Here is a 19,425-nt window from a genome sequence, read left to right as displayed (position 1 = left end):
TATTTTATGTGTTACCCATTTGTTTTGGTTTAAACAAGAATGTAAGCTATCTGAATCCCCATCAGCTTTGGTTAAAAAAAAAGAAAAAAGAAATCAGAGGGAACCATTTAGGCTTAATTATGGTTTGCAGTTTGGGTTCCAGGATTCAAGAGGGATGGCTTTTCCGAGTGGGTGGTAAGTTTCCCAACAGCTTCAACACTATAGCAAATTGAAATCTATGTGTATTTCAGTGGGGAGTGTGGTTATTTGTCAATATGATATGTGTGAACCACATGTAGTTAATTAACACACCAGTGAATTAGAAAACATCAGTTGGACCACAAAATGTCTCATATGGCATTGTGAATGAATAGACATCATGTCTGAATTGATTAATGATATATATATACAATTTCTAGTATCTGATGTTGGCATGTTTGGGTCATGATAGGCGGGGGGGAAAATGGATCCAGATTGAATGTGGAAAATCCCTGACATTTATTGGTCTCAAATTAAGATTTGGAGGGTAAAGTTGAATATTCTCATAAATCATTCATATATGAACATGTAGACCATAAAATGGATGTACAAAATAAAACATGCATGCAGAGAAAAAGTTTTACCATCTCAGAAAAAGTCATACATGTCTGTTATTAAAGGGACAAATGTATGGCAAAAGAACTAACAAACAGACAAATTACTAGAAAAGATTTTATTTTTTTACTCTGTTTTTTTTTATCTGAGAACCCCATCACTTTGGTTTAGATCAGACACCAATGCCTGTGTTACTAATATTAACTGATAAATATAATACGTCTTCAATTTGTATTTTGCAAAATTATTACTCTAACTTTGAAATTAAGAGATTTTTTTCACTTTCACAACAGATCCATAATTTAGTTTTGAAGCATTGAAATAATACTACTAATAGCTTTCCAATAAAATTTCAGAAAAAGCCACCACAGCTCATTTTGACTTTTTGTGCTTTGTTTTTTGGCATCTAAATTTGCGATGCATTTTTCTGCAGTATTCTCTCTACTGGTCTGTCCTCTTCTTTCACTATTACCCATTCCATTCCTTTGTCCTGCTAATTGTCAGATCACCATTCCGCTCCTTCCTGCTCCCTCCACTGACTATAAACAGTTTGATGTTTACTACAAACAATCTGCACCCCCACCCACCTGTCTGCCATCAAGGACAGTCCCTCCTCCCAATGATTTTCCAATGACCAGGAAGAGTACTTCATGGAGTTTCACTCCGGGCTTCAGGGTGACTTTTCTTTCTGGGCGTAGATGTCAAATGACATTATGGCTGACCGAAGACTGGATGGCTTTGCTCGATGAATAACTTGCACTTATTATTATGTTGTGTTTTATTGCAAGTCGAGTGGTATTTCAGAGCTCTTTACAAATCCACTGTGTCATTTGAACGTTTGGTTATTTCTGGGCCCTGCTTATACTAAACCCACAGAGCTCTATCATTCATTAAACCCCTCCGTAAAACGTCATTGTCCATACCATTACTTTAAACAGAATGAATACTCAAATTCCTGCCAACCTTATGATCACTGTGTGGTTACTGGCTGTATAAATTAAGCAAGTATTTCAATCCATTTCCTGATTTTGAAGCAGCTGAACTTTACCAATGTTAGAAGGTGAAAATTAAATCTTAGCCGGATACTTAAAGGATTTTGTATCGATTGTGTCTAAATAAGATTGTCTCGGTTTCTCTCGGGATTTTTAAAATGTAATAATCCTGTACTGTTGTTTGGAAGTTGTATTGAAGAACATGTTCAGTAGTGTGAAATGTTTTCAATGCCAAGTCTTTCAACTCTTCCTGAAATAGAAAGGCACTGCAATTTTAAAGTAGCTGCTTCGAAGGGCACCCTGGCTATTTAGAGAGGGAAAGCTTAGGCTAGGGGTTTCCTCCCTTTGCATTCCACATGTTATCTTTGCTATGAACAACAGTTGTGTCCCCTGAGACCTGCCAGGAAAGAAGTTTTTTTTTTTTTTTTTTCTTTAACTTTCTTCCTCTTTGCGTGTGCCGACAAAAAGCTTTACAATTAATTTTGGAGCTTGGGGTGGAAATAAATTGACACTTATCATTCTGATGTATTATGCCTTGGATTAAAAAAAACTGTATTTATATATAATTAAGCTCTTTAGGTTTCTTTGTTGCTAATTATTGGTTAATTAGTCATTCTTAAACATATTTAAAGCTCGATTGTCAGAAAATTATACAGGTATTTACCAAAACAATTGACTGAAATTTAACAAAAAATTACTCAGCGTTACCAACATTTTCTTTTAATCTTTTTTTAAGACATATCATTTTATTTTTCAGGTAAATAAAATCTTAGCAGATATAAGACGATGAAAATCTACTTGCTTGGTCTTTCACCTTTGGAGCTCTGCCTGTTTTTGTTTGTACTGTAAACTAACCACACACACTGACCACACACCAAATGTTTCAGAACCAACAAATATTGGCATTTGCCTGTGCACACCATTTAACTTTCCAAAACTAACCTCCAGCTTAATCAAAATCTTTAAAGAAGACAGACACAGAAGAGCAGAGTCCTTACTGGAAGAGTTAGAAAGGGAAGCAGTGAGAACAAAACTGGGAAGTTGAGCAAGAATCACCCCTCCCCTCTTTCCTGCTCTCCACCATTACCACCATTCCCTCCCCCAGAAACCTCCCCTCCCCCCATCTGTGTACTATTACTCACCTGTTGGCTGTTGTAACCCACCCCACTTTCCCTCCCCCACGCTCCTCCCCTCTGGGGCAGGTAAAACTGCAAGTAGTATAAAGGTATTCTCATGTGCCTCAGTCTGTCTTCTGGGCTCTGGGGAGCGAGGAAGACACTGCACACAACTGGCCAAGAGAGAGAGAGAGAGAGAGTGAGAGAGGGAGTGAGAGAGAGAGAGCGAGGGGAGAGAGTGAGAGAGGCGGAGTAGAAAAGTTGCAATTTAAAAAGACAATTGGATTGACTGTTCTCAGTTTTGCATTGCAGTCATGGGGCTTGGAGTAAGTATTGGAACCTTGTCACATGTTTGGTTGTTTTCGCAGGCTCAAGGTTTAGGTTAAGATTAGTCTGCTTACATACACCACTTTTAGAACTCTTGACCACACATTTGCGGTTAAGCTTCACTGTTGTGATTTGCTTGAAAGACTTGGCATTTAAGTTTTAAAACTGTAAGAGACAGGAACTTCTTTCACCATAGTTTCAGAACTTTCCAAAACTTCCGTGCTTGAAATTGTAAGCGCATGTTTCTCGTCCCTCTGGCAATAATTAACATACATATTTACAGACTGTTTAAACAGCAAAATTGACTCTGTGTCTTAATGCTCACGGTTGCACGATATCCTTTGGAAGCTAACTTGTTTTCTTTCTATTTTGTCAACCCAGCGAGGGAAAGATGAGTATAAACTGGCTGCAACCTCAGATGGCGACCATAAGAAAGCCAAGAAAGGTAAAGGGGATAAAAAGGATATGGACGACCTGAAAAAAGAAGTTGACCTGGTGAGTACATGGACCCGAGAAGTCTTTTATGATGTTAAATGATTTAATTTCATGAAGGCAAGATATAATTTCACTATTTAGAACGATACTCTCTCATTGAAAGGAAGGAAAAGGCATGAGGTCGCATGACCTTGCTGAACTTTACGATCATATCCTTCCATATACATTGCCAGTGACTTATTCAGGCCACCCTTGGTAACTGTCATCAGTCACAGTGATTGTACAGTTCGAGCAAAGACAAACCTCTGCTTTGACCTACGACAAGTCACATGAGATGTAGCTGTTTGCCACCAATTTCATAGATTGCTTCTTACATGGCTGCGTGTGCGGTCACATGGCATTAAAATGTCCCCAGTGATACTTTGCCTCTCAGTTATGTTTCAGATCATGTCATTGAGGTTGGATTTACATGTGAAAATGATGGGTTGGAGGATGCATTGTCAGTATAATGTGTTTTCAAAACACATGAACTAGTCATTTTTGCTGTAAACATTTATTATCTAGCCTCTAACATCACATCTTATGGGGACTTTAAATCAACAGGCAAGATCATTTCCCACTCAGTATAAACACAACTTAGCCAATTTAAGTTCTTGGGAATTTAAGCTTCCCAGAAAGACATTTTGGTGTGTCTGAAATACGCTGTCAAGAAATGTAGGAAGAATAGTTGTTCGGTTTCCACTAGTGTCAGCCTTTCTTAACGTATTTAGCTGAAGTCATTTCTCAAGGTGACATTTGCAGTAAGTTAATTTCCAAATCCAGCAAATAGAACAAAATAAAATACATTCAAATAAGAATTTACTGAAGAAGAAAAAAAACATTATAAAGATTTATTTGTCACTAATTGAATGATCGAATATACAAAATGTCTATTTCTTAAGGATCGATGAGTCTGTTAAAGGCGGGGAAGAGTTCCAAAGTTTTGTACGCAACTTAAGTTGATATACAAAGGAGAAGAAGTTTTATACACATTTGTTTTTTTTTTTTTAATCTGGACGATATTTTGAAAGGCAAACCTTCCCAGGGGCCATGATAGTCTCCTTCACAAGGTCATTCAAGAACAACAGTTTGTCAGGTCTTTAAATCATCCCAAACTTCAAATGAATTAATTAAAAGCATAATACATTTTTTTTAATGTACTTGTATATTCAGGAATTACTTTATGGGCTGCATTATAGGTGATACTTATCATTGACTTTCACAAGGTCACAAAGGTTACCAAGGACATTCGTAATTGGATGGGTTAATTATTCATTTATAATTCAAGTAAGACTATGAAAACACCTTATTACTGTGGTTAAATATACATGGTATAGGGTCTTATCTTGAAAGATGGTTTTTTTTTTGTAAGAAAATTGTTGAAATTTTTCATCAATGTCATACAGGCGGTCCAAGAGTACAAATGGTTATTGAGTAATAAAAGTTACCATTTGAGTGACTTATTAATGATTACTGTCCTCCTTACATCTTAACTAGATCTCAAAGTCTTACGCAGTTGAAGGACATGTCATATCAGCTGTATCAGCCGGCCATACCCGTGTGTCCCACAAACTGAGAATATCATTTCCTGCAGTCAATGGTTCGAACATACTTCCGCTTATGAAGACAAAATTGCACATTTAAAAAAAAAAAAAAGCTTTCACTTCCTAAGGAAACGGTGGCCTCCCAGTTATCATGAATGAAAAATCTATGTGGTTCACAATTCAACTGCAATTAAGATATTACTATTTCGAAATTGTAATTTGGCGAGTCTCTGAAGAACTCAGGACGCTGACATGTTAATGATTATTTTATCATTTTCGCAAAGTCATACAAGTGAGTGAGGCATCAAAGTCCGGTTGAAAGGCAATTGGAGCCGCTTCTATAGAAAGTATAACACACCTGGTGATTTGATATAATTGGACTAAGCACAACAGGGAAGCATTATATCAACTGACATTTGGGATGACTGACTATGATATCAATGGCCCATTTAATCGAGAACTATATTTCCGGGTTTCAGGCATTTCCTGCACAGGAAAAGAGCTTCAGACTTAGAGATATATGACTTGTGCCATGTGATTACATTTTCAATGGTCCATAAAATGTAGAACCCTTTGCTACCGCATTGTTTTCTGGAAAACTACAGCAAATTTGGCTTACACATTCACCTATCAGTGTCTAATGTGTTTGGAAAGGTTTTTTTCAAGTACCAGGACATTTTCAAAACCAAGAGAATAAACAAAATGAAACAAAACAAAAGGATAAGCAAGTACTCAAATGGCCAAATATAGTAAATATCAGTATAGCAAAGGAAAGCTGTCTGTTGCACTTTTGCACACTGAGTGCACTTTTATTACAAAGGTCAAAGTGCTTGCATCTCACTGGAATAAAGTTAGAGGGTGGGTGAGAGATATTTTATACCACGCAAATTTTGCAAAGGGATACCATTTTTCTTTTCTTTCACTCAGTTGGTGTTATTCAAACATCAACAATATGAGCCAACACGTGTCAGCTTCTGTTGCTCATTTCTTGATCCACGTAATTTTCTTTTTTTTCCCCATCCCTCTGAATGGGATCCCTCTTTCATCTCTGAAAGAAACACAATGAAAAAGATTAAAACTCCCTTTTTTTATTTGGATATTGATATACACTGATTTCAAAATAACAATAGGATAGATTAAATTATTCACCATAACACTAGTGGCAATGTGACTTCAGTTTTGGAAAATACCCAACATGATTGAAACCTAATAGAGGGAACGCTGCTTTGGCTTAGTCGACAGCTTGTTGCACCACATTGATTGTTTGGAATAGTCTATAAATAAGCTCAGCTTGTGTTTGGATGTGAGTTTTCAATCATTAGACAGTTTTCTCAAATGTCTGCTCTGACTAATCTTAAAATCACACTATATGGGTATGCATCTATAATCCTGATCACATGGCAGATTTTGCCTTGTCATCTTTATGTTCTCTAGCCCTCTGGAGGGCATGACAGCACATTTTTTAATCCTTAAAGGAGATCATAACTGCGATTTAAAAATGACAGGGATTTGGGGCTTGTTTTTATCTCAATCTCTTTGCTCTTTCTTTCCATAGGATGATCACAAGTTGACCTTGGATGAACTTCACAGAAAATACGGAACTGACTTAACAAGGGTGAGCATTTCAGGCCTACCTGACGGACTTTAACTTCCTTGAGTCAATGTAGTGGCTGGTGGTGAGGATGTTTTCCAGATTGATGACAAAGCAGTGCAAAAAGGGGGGTCAAATAATCATGAATTAACTGTGATTTTTTTTTGATGTTTCTGAAACAACATAGTTGGTTTGAGCCTAAACAGCAACATATCAAGTGTCTAATATGTCAGTTCTTTTCTTTAACATTTTTTTTTTATCCATTTAATGTTTGGTGACTTTTCAAAGGGAATTATTGCCAAATTTACTAATTTGCCTCTGAATCACTTGTTTGTCTTATTTTATTTCATTCTGTTGTGTTGTATTTTATTTAGCAGGGAGGAATAACCACACAATACTGCTCAAGTAATTAACAGAAATGACAAGCAACTTTATGTTTGTGCACATATTTCAGGGATATCTTTAGGAAGTATTGGAGTTGATTAGAAAATTATACTGATAGGCAAACTACATCTGCAGTTTTCATATTTACAGTCATTCAGCTCAATTATACAACATTCTGCAACTCCATATTGAACCCTTTTTGCTCAACTGATATTGATTTGCTGCAGAAATCTGATCTTTTTTAGTTTTCCCCAAAACAAAGCCTTCTTTCAGGTTACAATGGCATACTGTGTTGACCCTGCCAAACCGGAGAACAGCTTTCCCCTTTTGCTATCTGCCCAAAGATATCCTAACATAATCCTTTTTCATACAACCAAATGAAAATGTGACTGTGACTGATAATACGGATACTTCCTGTCTAGCTGTCATTGCAGTTTATGGACCAAAAGTCGTTGTCTGTTATAACGCCAAAGTGTGCAAAAGCTCCAGACAGGGTTTCTAAATGAAGAATCGGTTTGTTTTATTCAACCAAGCTTGTGTCAAGCAGCGAGCAGAGCTCAAAATAAATGAATTTGGAACAATTCACACCACATGGAGAAAAGTTGTGAACCAACATGCCAAAAAACAGGTTCTGCTGGTTTTGCTTTCAAGGTTGCAGTTAGATTATATCAGGAAAGTTTATGCTCCTTTGGTCAACATGGTATTGTTGTGTGTTTTAATCTACCTAAGGAGGTTTTAATGAACTGGTCTTAAATTTCCTTGAGGATGTTAAACCTCTCATCTGAGAGGCTTCTTTCTGCCTACATGACAGGGAAGGAGGCACAGAATTTTGAAGTTTTAAACACGTGTTCCATGTTTATGTGTATTGGCTCCAGCCTGTTTCAAATTAACTTGTTAAAAGTTGTTTTGTATTTCATACCCGTCTTTCTGCCTCCCTCTAGGGTCTGTCTGGCTCAAGGGCTAAAGAGATTCTGGCACGGGATGGTCCAAACGCTCTCACGCCTCCACCCACAACACCAGAATGGGTCAAGTTCTGCAAACAGGTAAGACCACTTTCTTGTCCGGTGTTAAAATTCAGAGACTGGATGCATGCAAGCAAGCATCCTATTTGAATATTCAGGTATTGGGAATTTGAATTGGCCATGTCCTTGGCAGTCATGTCTGTTCTGGCCATAGAAGTAAATATTTCTCCATCTTGTTTCCAGCTGTTTGGTGGGTTCTCAATGCTGCTTTGGATTGGTGCAATCCTGTGCTTCCTGGCTTATGGTATCCAGGCTGCCTCAGAGGATGAACCTGCTAATGATAATGTGAGGAAGCATTTGTGACTCTACATTTTGAACTATATTGTTGTCTGAAACATTTCAGTTGACTTTTCTGCTTCATTTAAGTTGTACCTGGGTGTCGTCCTTTCTGCTGTCGTCATCATCACCGGTTGCTTCTCCTACTATCAAGAGGCCAAGAGCTCAAAGATCATGGAGTCTTTCAAGAACCTGGTCCCACAGGTGAGGGTGCATTCATGCTGTGTTTACAGTATTACAAGTATGTTTGGTAGTTAATCCACTGGGTTGAAAGCAAGAGTAAATTTGAAGAGTTTGATTCTGTTGGCTTAAAACATCTATTATACTTTACCTCATAGCAAGCCCTGGTGATCCGTGATGGTGAAAAGTGCAGCATCAATGCTGAGGAAGTGGTTGCTGGAGATCTGGTGGAGGTGAAAGGTGGAGACAGGATTCCTGCCGATCTGCGAATCATATCTGCCCATGGCTGCAAGGTCATTTTTCATATAATCTTTTTTAATCACCACTTTGGAATTCGCTCAGATATTGAATTACAACCCTTTTGCAAATATACTTGCATCCTCTAGCCCATGAGGCTTGAAACTGAAAAGTTCATTATTGGGTGACTTACTTTGTGCTCAGTGAAAATTACATTTTTCCAGAGGAAAGCCAATGAGTTGTAGTTGGGCTGTTCACATATTGTCAATCCTGATTTTATAGAAACTGTTCCTCACTGTTGTATGTGCAGACAGGCTTTTAGGATAGTGAAACAATAAAAAAAAAGAAAAACAAATGATTTACTTTGTTGCCATGGTTAACATACCAAAGTCAATCTTGATCTTGAGATTTTCAAAATGTTTTAATTTGCCAATCTGTGTAAAGCTACCATATGTTGTTAGCTTTCTGTTCACTGATTGTTTAAATAGAATGTCTCAATCTAGATCTATTTAATGATAAAAGTATGTTCTTACTTGATCCCAGATTTTTAAGATCAAATTGTCATACAGTTGCTCCATTTTTCCCCCTTTGACTTACTGCTGCATCTTTTTCAGGTGGACAATTCCTCTCTGACTGGTGAATCTGAGCCACAGACTCGTACTCCAGACTTTTCCAATGACAACCCGCTGGAGACAAGAAATATTGCTTTTTTCTCTACCAACTGTGTTGAAGGTATGAAACAAAGAAGTAGGACATCATTTGTGAAGCACATTTAAGAACTGCAGCTGTGTAATTGAATGCTGTTGAGTCAATGATAGAAACTGTGATGACCATCCTAGAAAAACAAAAATAAATGAAACTACAAAACAAATATAAAAGATGTAAAATACCAGGAAACAAAGTTTTAAAGAGGGAATTTAGTGGGCAATAAAATGAAATGAATTTGTAAGCCCTTCATGAAATACTGACATTGTACACTATCATAGAAATAATAATTTACTCAAGTAGAAAACATATTTTTTGGTCAATATTAAGTGAGTCATTAATTTTCCTTCTGTCCAAAGGTACCGCCAGAGGGGTCGTCATCAACACTGGTGACCGTACGGTCATGGGTCGTATTGCCACCCTTGCTTCCAGTCTGGAAGGTGGCAAAACCCCAATTGCCAAAGAGATCGAGCACTTCATTCACATCATCACAGGTGTAGCCGTCTTCCTTGGTGTGTCCTTCTTCATCCTCTCTCTCATTCTTGGGTATGGATGGCTGGAAGCCGTCATCTTCCTCATCGGTATCATTGTTGCTAACGTGCCAGAAGGTCTCCTGGCGACTGTCACTGTGAGTCCTTGTTTGGTTTCCATGTTTGGAATCATCATGATTCAATCGTTTTCTTTTACTCAGTATTATTTAGACTCAATAGCACTGACTGCCTCCTTCCAGGTCTGTTTGACTCTGACTGCAAAGCGAATGGCTAAGAAGAACTGTCTGGTGAAGAACTTGGAAGCTGTGGAGACCTTGGGCTCCACTTCCACCATCTGCTCTGACAAGACAGGCACTTTGACCCAGAACAGAATGACCGTGGCCCACATGTGGTTCGACAACCAGATCCATGAGGCAGACACAACTGAGAACCAAACCGGGACCTCCTTTGACAGGAGCTCAGCTACATGGTCTTCCATGGCCAGAATTGCCGGACTCTGCAATCGTGCTGTCTTCCTGGCAGAACAGGGCAACCTCCCCATCCTTAAGGTTACATATCCTTTTACTTAATTGTTAGATCCTTCCAACAGTAAATGTTTGTCTTATTCAACCACTCCGTCTGCATGACAAGTAGATGATAAAAAGAAACAAGAAAAGGTTATCAGTCATGTGTGATGTAGCTTTCAGTCCTGTTCCTGGGAGGAAACTCCCAAAACCGACACCTTAAGAAAAAAAACACCGAACACAGATATTTCAGACAATTACTGATTCATCTCTAGTATGTAGGAACATAACAATCATCAGGTTAATTATGAAGGATTACTGATAGAAATTTTTATAATCAGCAACAGTATGTCTCAAAAGGTAACAGCAACATACAAACATTTAAGAGTTATCATGTGGATGTCATTTCTTTTTTATCATGTGAAAACGGTCACATTAGACTTTGATATTCCCCTTCCTCAGGCCTCCCTGCACAAAGCATTCACATGTAGTTAGTCTTCAGCCTGTCACTGGATAGGTTTTACCCAGGTTGTGTGATTTATTACCAGTTATCCAATGTATCTCAAATGAAACTGGTTTCAAAACACACAAAATTAACCAGAGTAACATCGTGCTGCAATCCTTGCTTTGAATCTAATCTGTGGATTGAACATTTTTTAATTTACAGAGAGATGTTGCTGGTGACGCCTCAGAGGCTGCCCTGCTTAAGTGTATTGAATTGTGCTGCGGATCTGTTGCTGGCATGAGAGAAAAATACCCCAAGATTGCTGAGATCCCCTTCAACTCCACCAACAAATACCAGGTAAACAATGCAAATAGTATTTATCTGGATAAGCTGTGTGCAGTAGTTCTAGTAGCGGTATTTATTTTTGATTCCCATATAGTTAAGAAAAACAATCTTTCTAATGGTCTTTTAAGGAAATGTTGACTTACGCCCTCTAGTGGTTCAATTACTTTGTATTGTCCATGGCTTTATTTCGTAAAAGTAGTTTTTGGTCAGTTATTTAAATTACAAATATGGGTAGCTGGCTAATCCAAGGGGGTCACTTTTTTGATACTTTCAAAATACATTTTATCAAAGTGACTGACTTAGCTACTCGATTTTCACAATCAGTTGAGAAGATCCATAAAACAACGTCCGTGGAGATTCTCAGTCATCCAGGTCATGGTTAACTTTGACTGTCCAATCAAGACTCTGTCTTTCCCTTCAGCTATCCATCCACAAGAATGCTACCCCTGGAGAGACCAAACATTTACTCGTCATGAAAGGTGCCCCAGAAAGAATTTTGGACCGCTGTTCCTCCATCCTGCTCCAGGGCAAAGAGCTGCCTCTGGATGACGAGTTGAAAGACGCTTTCCAGAATGCCTATGTTGAGCTGGGTGGACTTGGAGAAAGAGTCTTGGGTATGGGGTCGCTTAGTTTTCTAAACTGTATGTCCAAAGCTACTGAAAGCATTTCTAGTTAGCTTAAACACAACCATCTGTTTTTCAGGTTTCTGCCACTTCAACTTGCCCGATGACCAGTTCCCTGAGGGTTTTGCTTTTGATACCGATGAGGTGAACTTCCCCACTGAGAACCTGTGCTTCGTCGGCCTCATGTCCATGATCGACCCCCCTCGTGCTGCTGTACCTGATGCTGTTGGCAAGTGTAGGAGTGCTGGAATCAAGGTAGCCGAGTATGAGAAGTCTGGCTGCATATCGTATCCTGCTGCAGCATTTTGATTTAGGCAAAAATAAGTCTCTTTCATCTTTATTTAAACAGTTTTCCTTTTCTCCTAAAGGTAATTATGGTGACTGGCGACCATCCGATCACAGCGAAAGCCATTGCTAAGGGTGTAGGCATCATTTCTGAGGGTAATGAGACTGTTGAAGACATTGCTGCTCGTCTGAATGTTCCAGTTTCAGAGGTCAACCCCAGGTTTGTATATTTGAAAAACTAACAAAAGTTGTCCAATGGCACCAAATTCCAAAAACTGAATCACTATTGCCGATTGAGAGACATGGCATCTACTCTTCAAGTAGGTGCTTACATTTTTCAGAATGCTGAAACTGCCAGTACAAAATATTTCACCATTAACTAATGAGGGAGGCAGTTTACTCAGCCAAAAAGGATTTTAGTATTGAGCCAGGGCTGACAAATAAATCTAGATGTTTCTATGCAATGAGGACTTCACTGGTTCCTCAACAACAAATTTAATTAATCTCTCCAGAGCACAGTCTGTATGTTCATTATAATGCTGAATGAATTTGCAGAAACCTCCACTTGTAGCTAAAGTAAAATGTTCATTGTGGGGCCCAATATTATATTGTGATGGACAATGGCACCTAGTTGGACCACTGACCAAACTGCATAAGTATTGAATGAGATAAGATGAGATGAGATAATACTTGATTGATCCCCATAGGGGAAAGTCAGATGTCGCAGCAGCACAGGGCAGAGGACAGGTAACAAAATACATTAAACAATAACAATAAATATAAGTAGAGACATTAAAAAGGACTTCTTCAACAGTAAAAGTATAAAAATAAATAATCTGTTACGTGATTATAGTCGTGGGCATAAAGGAAGTGTTTGAAGCATTTGGTTCTGCACCAGGATGGGATGATCTGTTGGCTGAATAAGCCACAGGTCGTCGTGCAGGGCGTGAGAAGGAATGTCCAGGATCGCGCAAAGTTTTTCTTTCACTCTCCTCACAGTCACTGTTTCCAACCACTGAGCAGGCTTTCCTCACCAGCTTAATGTGTACTTAATTTTCTGAAATAATTTGAAAGTCCACCAAAAGGCTAACATTTCCCCACATTATTGTAATTGTCCTAAGTGGTTCATTTTGTCTTGCTATGCCCGAAACATACCATATTATCATCTTTATACCAAGAGAAAAAATGTCTTCTCAGATCTTATGCATCTATTTTTCCACAACAGGGATGCAAAGGCCTGCGTTATCCATGGTGGTGAGCTGAAGGAAATGTCCTCAGAGCTACTTGACGATGTTTTGAGGCACCACACTGAAATTGTGTTTGCCAGAACATCCCCTCAACAGAAACTTATCATTGTGGAAGGTTGCCAGAGACAGGTCAGTATTGTAGGGGATCTGCATTTTTTGCCTGCAAAGAATCCCCAAAAACATCAGCTTAGCCCATTCAAAGTCACTTTCCCTTTTTATCTAGGGAGCCATTGTGGCTGTAACAGGTGACGGTGTGAATGATTCTCCAGCTCTGAAGAAGGCCGATATTGGTGTTGCCATGGGTATCGCTGGATCTGATGTCTCCAAGCAGGCTGCTGACATGATCCTGCTGGACGATAACTTTGCCTCCATTGTTACCGGAGTGGAAGAAGGTGAGCCAGAATTAGTGCTTTACTGTACTTAAATGAAATATTTTTTGTCTTTCTAGAAACCGAAAATTTTGCTTCACAAAATCAACATTGTGTCTTGTATTGTTTTGGTAGGACGTCTGATCTTTGACAACTTGAAGAAGTCGATTGCCTACACTTTGACTAGTAACATCCCTGAGATCTCACCCTTCCTCCTCTTCATCATTGCCAATATCCCTCTGCCCCTGGGAACAGTAACTATCCTCTGTATCGACCTGGGAACTGACATGGTGAGGTTTTGATCGAACAAAAGGCTATTTGCTTTACATGCATACATTTGATACAGTGGTTAAACTTTAGCCGACCAGATCAGATTTTTTTCGAGGTTATCACAGGCCAGATTAGATAAGAGAAAATACATTACATGTTTTTTTTAACACCCGTTTCTTACCAGGTCCCTGCCATCTCCCTCGCTTATGAAGCAGCTGAGAGCGACATCATGAAGAGACAGCCCAGAAACCCCAAAACTGACAAATTGGTGAATGAGAGGCTCATCAGCATCGCCTATGGACAGATTGGTAAATGATGTTCTTTAATTTTTCCTTATGAGCGGGATGTCTGTCCTTTTTTTGCTTTAACTGGTCAACTCTTGATGTTACATAGTTATGATGATTCTGTTTAATTTCTCTCAGGTATGATGCAGGCCACAGCTGGGTTCTTCACCTACTTTGTGATCCTGGCTGAAAATGGTTTCCTACCTAATGATCTGATTGGTCTCAGAGTTCTCTGGGATGATAAATATGTGAATGACCTTGAAGACAGCTATGGACAGCAGTGGGTCAGTACATCTAATCTTTTTTTTTTAATTTTTCCAATTGATAAACACATAGATACTTTAAAAGTCACCAAATAAATTGAAATAATATGATCTGTTGCGATCTGTTTTTGTCTTCCAGACATATGAACGCAGAAAGATCGTAGAGTTCACCTGCCACACAGCCTTCTTTGCCAGCATTGTCATTGTGCAGTGGGCCGATCTGATCATCTGTAAGACCAGAAGAAACTCCATCCTCCAGCAAGGAATGAAGTAAGTTTTATTGCACGAGACCTGAAAGGAGGATTTTAAAATCTACCTTTTCCAAGGATTTTCTAGTATAGAATCTTGCAAAACACCTTGTACTTTTAAATGCAGAGCAGAGAGGATGACAGATGGACTGATGGCCTCTGCATTGTTTTAAAGATCTGCTCAGGTGGCTGATCTTCTTACAAAGCAGAGACTATTTATAGGTTATATAAGGCATTTCAGCCATGTAATTAATCTTAAATAGTGAGACTTTCAAAGCATATGGCTGATTTTGAGATTTTATATTTTCTTTGAGCTGTCTTAATGTTCTGAAATTGCAATGAGAAGCGTTCAGTCGATCTGAAAATTAATGAATGACATTACTGAGCCGTCTTAATCGATTTTCATATGCACTATGCTTAGGTATACTCTGGCACAACAATTTCCTTCGGGATAAATAAAGTTGTTGTTATTCTTATTCTTATTCTTATACAAAACTGAATTGATTGTGTCCTAGCTTAGATGCCTTTTAGAAAATACCCACGAAAATAAAAAGAAATACAAACATAAATGAAAATCACAAAGCGTTATTTTCTCTACTAATTCTTTCCTGTGTTTCAGGTCAGTGTCTGCTAGGTTGTAGGTATTTTTCATGGGTATTTTAAGGTGACTAAATGTCACTTTAGTCATAAAAATGCTTCATCAATTTTGAAATTGCTAAAAAGTTGCTAGTTGGAAAACAAGCAAACAAAAAGAAAGAACTAAATTTTCAAGGGATTGTTGAAAAAAAAAAATCTTGGAATAGATGTAGTATAATTGCATATACCAATTTTTTCATTCATATTTTACTTTGACAGGAACCGCATCCTAATCTTTGGGCTATTTGAGGAGACTGCCCTGGCTGCATTCCTCTCCTACTGCCCAGGCATGGATGTGGCTCTCAGAATGTTCCCTCTCAAGTGAGTAAAACCAAAAATATATACCTCTTTGTTCCAAAAGTTTTTTTTATGTAAAAACAAATATTCTAAAATAATATGAACTGGGTTTCATTGAAATTCCCTTTTGTTTTTAATCCGCTGATATTTTAATCTTATCTAGGATACAGGATTATGCATAATGCACAGCTTCCCCTTTTCTCAGCTCATTTGAGAGTGTTCTATTTCTTCTTGTGTATGTTGAGCAGTTAATGAGCACAACATGCAATAAAGTTTCCCACATTTTCTTCAAACTGTCAGGCATTCTCACCACTTCCTTATCGTCAACACATCTTGACAATTTTCAAACTTATTCAAGCGAAGCCTGTTTCAGCTTTGTCGTGATTTTAAAATAGGTGGATATTATATTGTGCCTCTTGTAATTTCCACTTCAGAGGGAAAACAAAGAACAGAAGCTATTGTGGAAGTGAGATTGTTTGCCCAATAAAGAAAAATAAGGAACAGGAAGGGCACATTAAATTAATCATCCCTCTCTCTACTGAAATCTCCTCATCTTTCCCTTGTTAATGATTTGCCTCTTTCCATACTCTTTCATCCTGCTACTTCTTCCCAATCACCTTGTTTATCTCTTCCAATTGTATGTGTCTGGTCTTAATTTTCTTTTCAGCAATCTCATCCACCCACTCCTCTTTCACTTAGGGTGAGAACAGATGTTCAGCTAACCTACTAGTATTTTTGCTGTTTACATCTAATCTTCCCAGCTTCCTGTGATGTTTTCTTTTTTTTTATTCTTGTCTCTAGTTCTAACTTTCTCTCATCAAACAGATAGAAATGCTAAGATGCACTGAATATTACAGCAATTATTGCAAGTATTAAATCAAACTTTTCATATCATCTGACAGTTCTATCATGAAATGAACTAGACGGGTGCTCTGTAGAATGCTTATCGCTGCCAAAGCCAGTGTCAAATAAATTAGATCTGTCCTATAATTCTCCTTTGCTGTATTCCATTGTAACCAAGTTTCCTGAGAATCAGCTGCATGGGTTTCTGAAATCTATTTGACAGATAGACAAACAACCACACCAACCAAAAGATATCAAAGAAAATAATCTCCTTTGAACAAAGGTCTACAATTCTTTCTATGTCTTTTTGAGCTGAAAACCTGTTCCATCAATGTTCTCAGATTTTGAAGCCCTGCATAGAATTTTTCTTTCATTTGAAAGCCAAAGCCCTTTTTTTATATCATTTGGGTTATACGCAACTCACTGTATGACTGCGAAGAAGCAGGTAAACAACCCTCACCCTCGCAAGTTAACAAAACAAAATGGCAATAGTATGCGTGCACATTTTGACCTGTACTTTCATGGCAAAACAGAAGCTGCTAAAAGAGATGAACAGATTATTCTAAGCCATGGGCCTTTCTGTATTTCATACATTTTATGGTTAATTTAGTCAAAAAGGATATGCACCCACAGTAATGTTATAAACTCATGGTGTATTTTTCTGGCTCAGTCTCTTTGTCAGACTGGAAAGAGTCTTGTATGACGTGTAACTCTGTGTTGTTCTCTGTCACCCATCTGTCTACCTCCTCACTTCAGGCCATGTTGGTGGTTCTGTGCTTTCCCCTACTCCCTCCTCATCTTCCTGTATGATGAAGCCAGAAGATATATTCTCAGACGCAACCCAGGCGGTAAGACTTCAACTGACATTTCTTGAAGCGAGTGTAGCTCCTGGTATCCAACATTTTGCTCTCCCCCTTGCGGTCTGACAATGTACAGGCTATAAATCAACCATTGAAGCTAATTGGACCGAACAAAATGAAAAAAAATATTTCATTTGCTGTTTTTTTTTTTTTTTTAAGATTTTTTTTAATGATAGTGGTGATTTTGCTGTAACTCAATTTTTCAATGCTGCAAAAAGATTGATTCTGATTCTGGATTAAGTTTCAATAGTAGCTAAAACTTGAAATGATCTGGTCTTACAGTTGAGATTGGAGATACAGCAAATTGTACATACATGATGTAAAACTGATTCCCTTTCATTGACTATAGCTTGCAAATTGTTAAAGAGAGCAAAGTGAGTGGTGCTGCAATATGACTGATGAGTGATGATGAATCACTGGACCTTGTGTGTTTGTGTTTGTGTGTTTATGTGTGTGTTAGAGAAAGAGTGAGAGAATGTGGGCTATCAAGAGAGGTGTATGTGTTGTTCTGTCTATTTTTATATGTGTGTGTGTGTGTGTGTGTGTGTGTGTGAAATTCTGTTCTCCATCCCTGCCACAAATGCCTCATAGCTCAAATCACTGAAGTGTAGCAGCTGATGGGGCCCAGCAGGATTTGAACCCTCAACCCTGTCATTGTTAATGCCTCATTCCACCAAGAGAGCTTGGCAGAAACCTGCATGCAGGACTGGCTTTGGTGCAGCTGTGTTTTCACATGTGTGTGTGTGTGTGTGTTTGAGAGTGTGTGTGTGTGTGTGTGTGACTGTGTGACTGTGTGCTTGCCACATCTGAGACACAGTGCACACATCACTGAACATCCTGCTGCCCATTCATGGTGAATAATTGTCACGATCACACAAAGTTAAACGAACACAGACAGTTTTACTTTGGGAAAGACAGAAAGAACTTAAAAATTTTATTTTATTTTATTTTGGCTTTATTATATTATATGTAAAGGAAGTTAGAGTTTTCTTCTCTGGAAATGGCCCAAGGCATGATTTACTCTAGATAACTCTTGACGCTGGTCTTCTTAGCTCTCTCTGAAGCACAATTGCGCTGAGTTTTTCTGCCTAAAAATTAAATGTAGGTTTTGGCTCAGAGAGCTTGGAATACAATGTTCAGTCTTATAATTTAAGTATCCTCAACAAGGTATTGCAGTGCTCTTTTCTGCTTTTTAATTTGGGCACCAACAGCAGGCCAATTTATACTTTTTGGCATTATCAGAGATTTTCCAATCAAAAATTCATATATGCTGTCTTATCAGAGCCATTTTTGGTCTCTGCATCATCACATGAATAACAGGGTGACGAATTCAACAACATCCATGTCCCTGCAGGACACATATTTTAATGGCATCATGAAAAAAGCCATGCTTCTTCCCTCTTGACAAAAATCATTGGTATTATGGCTGTTATTATTATCATTCTGTTTAGTGTTGATTTACATGTTGTCTCGGGACTTGAGATCAGACTAAAGCAGGTGGTCTGCTATATCCTCAATCCTGCTGTAGTCAGGTTTTTAAGTGTTGGGGAGAGTCTTTGGCCCTAAATGGAACATAAATCATCCCGAGACAAAGACCCTAATCCTGTCTCCTTTGATTTCTAGGTTGGGTGGAGCAGGAGACATACTACTGAGTCAACACAGTCAAGGAGAGACTGTTAATATTGCCATGTTACATGAAACGTAAGACCGCAAACACATAAATCATGGTTAAATTAAGAATATCCTGATGAAATGTCATTTTCAATAAAACACTGTACCATTGTACAACAAGGCTGCCTGGGAGTTATTTCTTTCATAATCACCTTTATTGTTGGTTTCATCCGATGCCAGAAGCCTTGTTGCAGAATGTTGTGTTTGCGGTCACCAGATATGCACAAGTGAGTCAGGTCCCAAGCAAATACAATGGGACCAAGTGGGGGAGAATGCATTAAAATGGAGTGTCCTATGGGATAGGCTCCAGCTCCAATGCAACCCTG

At 38.4% G+C, this 19,425-nt stretch overlaps 1 protein-coding gene across 1 annotated transcript; it reads left to right on the top strand.

The window, feature by feature from the left end:
• The first annotated feature begins 2,819 nt into the window (after nucleotides 1-2,819).
• Nucleotides 2,820-19,219, top strand: LOC147233496 (sodium/potassium-transporting ATPase subunit alpha-1). Its single transcript, XM_086148359.1, has 23 exons — nucleotides 2,820-3,006; nucleotides 3,389-3,502; nucleotides 6,581-6,640; nucleotides 7,942-8,043; nucleotides 8,206-8,307; nucleotides 8,389-8,502; nucleotides 8,637-8,771; nucleotides 9,330-9,447; nucleotides 9,780-10,048; nucleotides 10,151-10,459; nucleotides 11,082-11,216; nucleotides 11,626-11,818; nucleotides 11,907-12,082; nucleotides 12,196-12,332; nucleotides 13,338-13,488; nucleotides 13,583-13,751; nucleotides 13,863-14,017; nucleotides 14,182-14,305; nucleotides 14,420-14,565; nucleotides 14,684-14,814; nucleotides 15,648-15,749; nucleotides 17,325-17,416; nucleotides 19,052-19,219. The coding sequence occupies exons 1-23, from the start codon at nucleotides 2,995-2,997 to the stop codon at nucleotides 19,078-19,080; spliced, it is 3,075 nt and encodes a 1,024-aa protein (XP_086004485.1). The 5' UTR covers nucleotides 2,820-2,994; the 3' UTR covers nucleotides 19,081-19,219.
• Nucleotides 19,220-19,425: the final 206 nt, after the last annotated feature.

Source organism: Fistularia commersonii, chromosome 6 (genome assembly GCF_037954325.1).
Source record: "Fistularia commersonii isolate RoL2024-O1a breed Wild chromosome 6, RoL_Fcom_v1.0, whole genome shotgun sequence".
In the NCBI taxonomy this organism is placed as follows: Eukaryota; Metazoa; Chordata; class Actinopteri; order Syngnathiformes; family Fistulariidae; genus Fistularia; species Fistularia commersonii.
The sequence above is the reverse complement of the archived record's forward strand: the minus strand, read 5'-3'. Positions and strand labels throughout refer to the sequence as shown.

Excerpts from the sequence above, each read along its gene's own strand:
- LOC147233496 (XM_086148359.1), top strand. Across the intron at positions 3,503-6,580 it reads TGAAAAAAGAAGTTGACCTG|GATGATCACAAGTTGACCTT; the intron begins GTGAGTACATGG and ends TTCTTTCCATAG. Across the intron at positions 8,308-8,388 it reads ATGAACCTGCTAATGATAAT|TTGTACCTGGGTGTCGTCCT; the intron begins GTGAGGAAGCAT and ends GCTTCATTTAAG.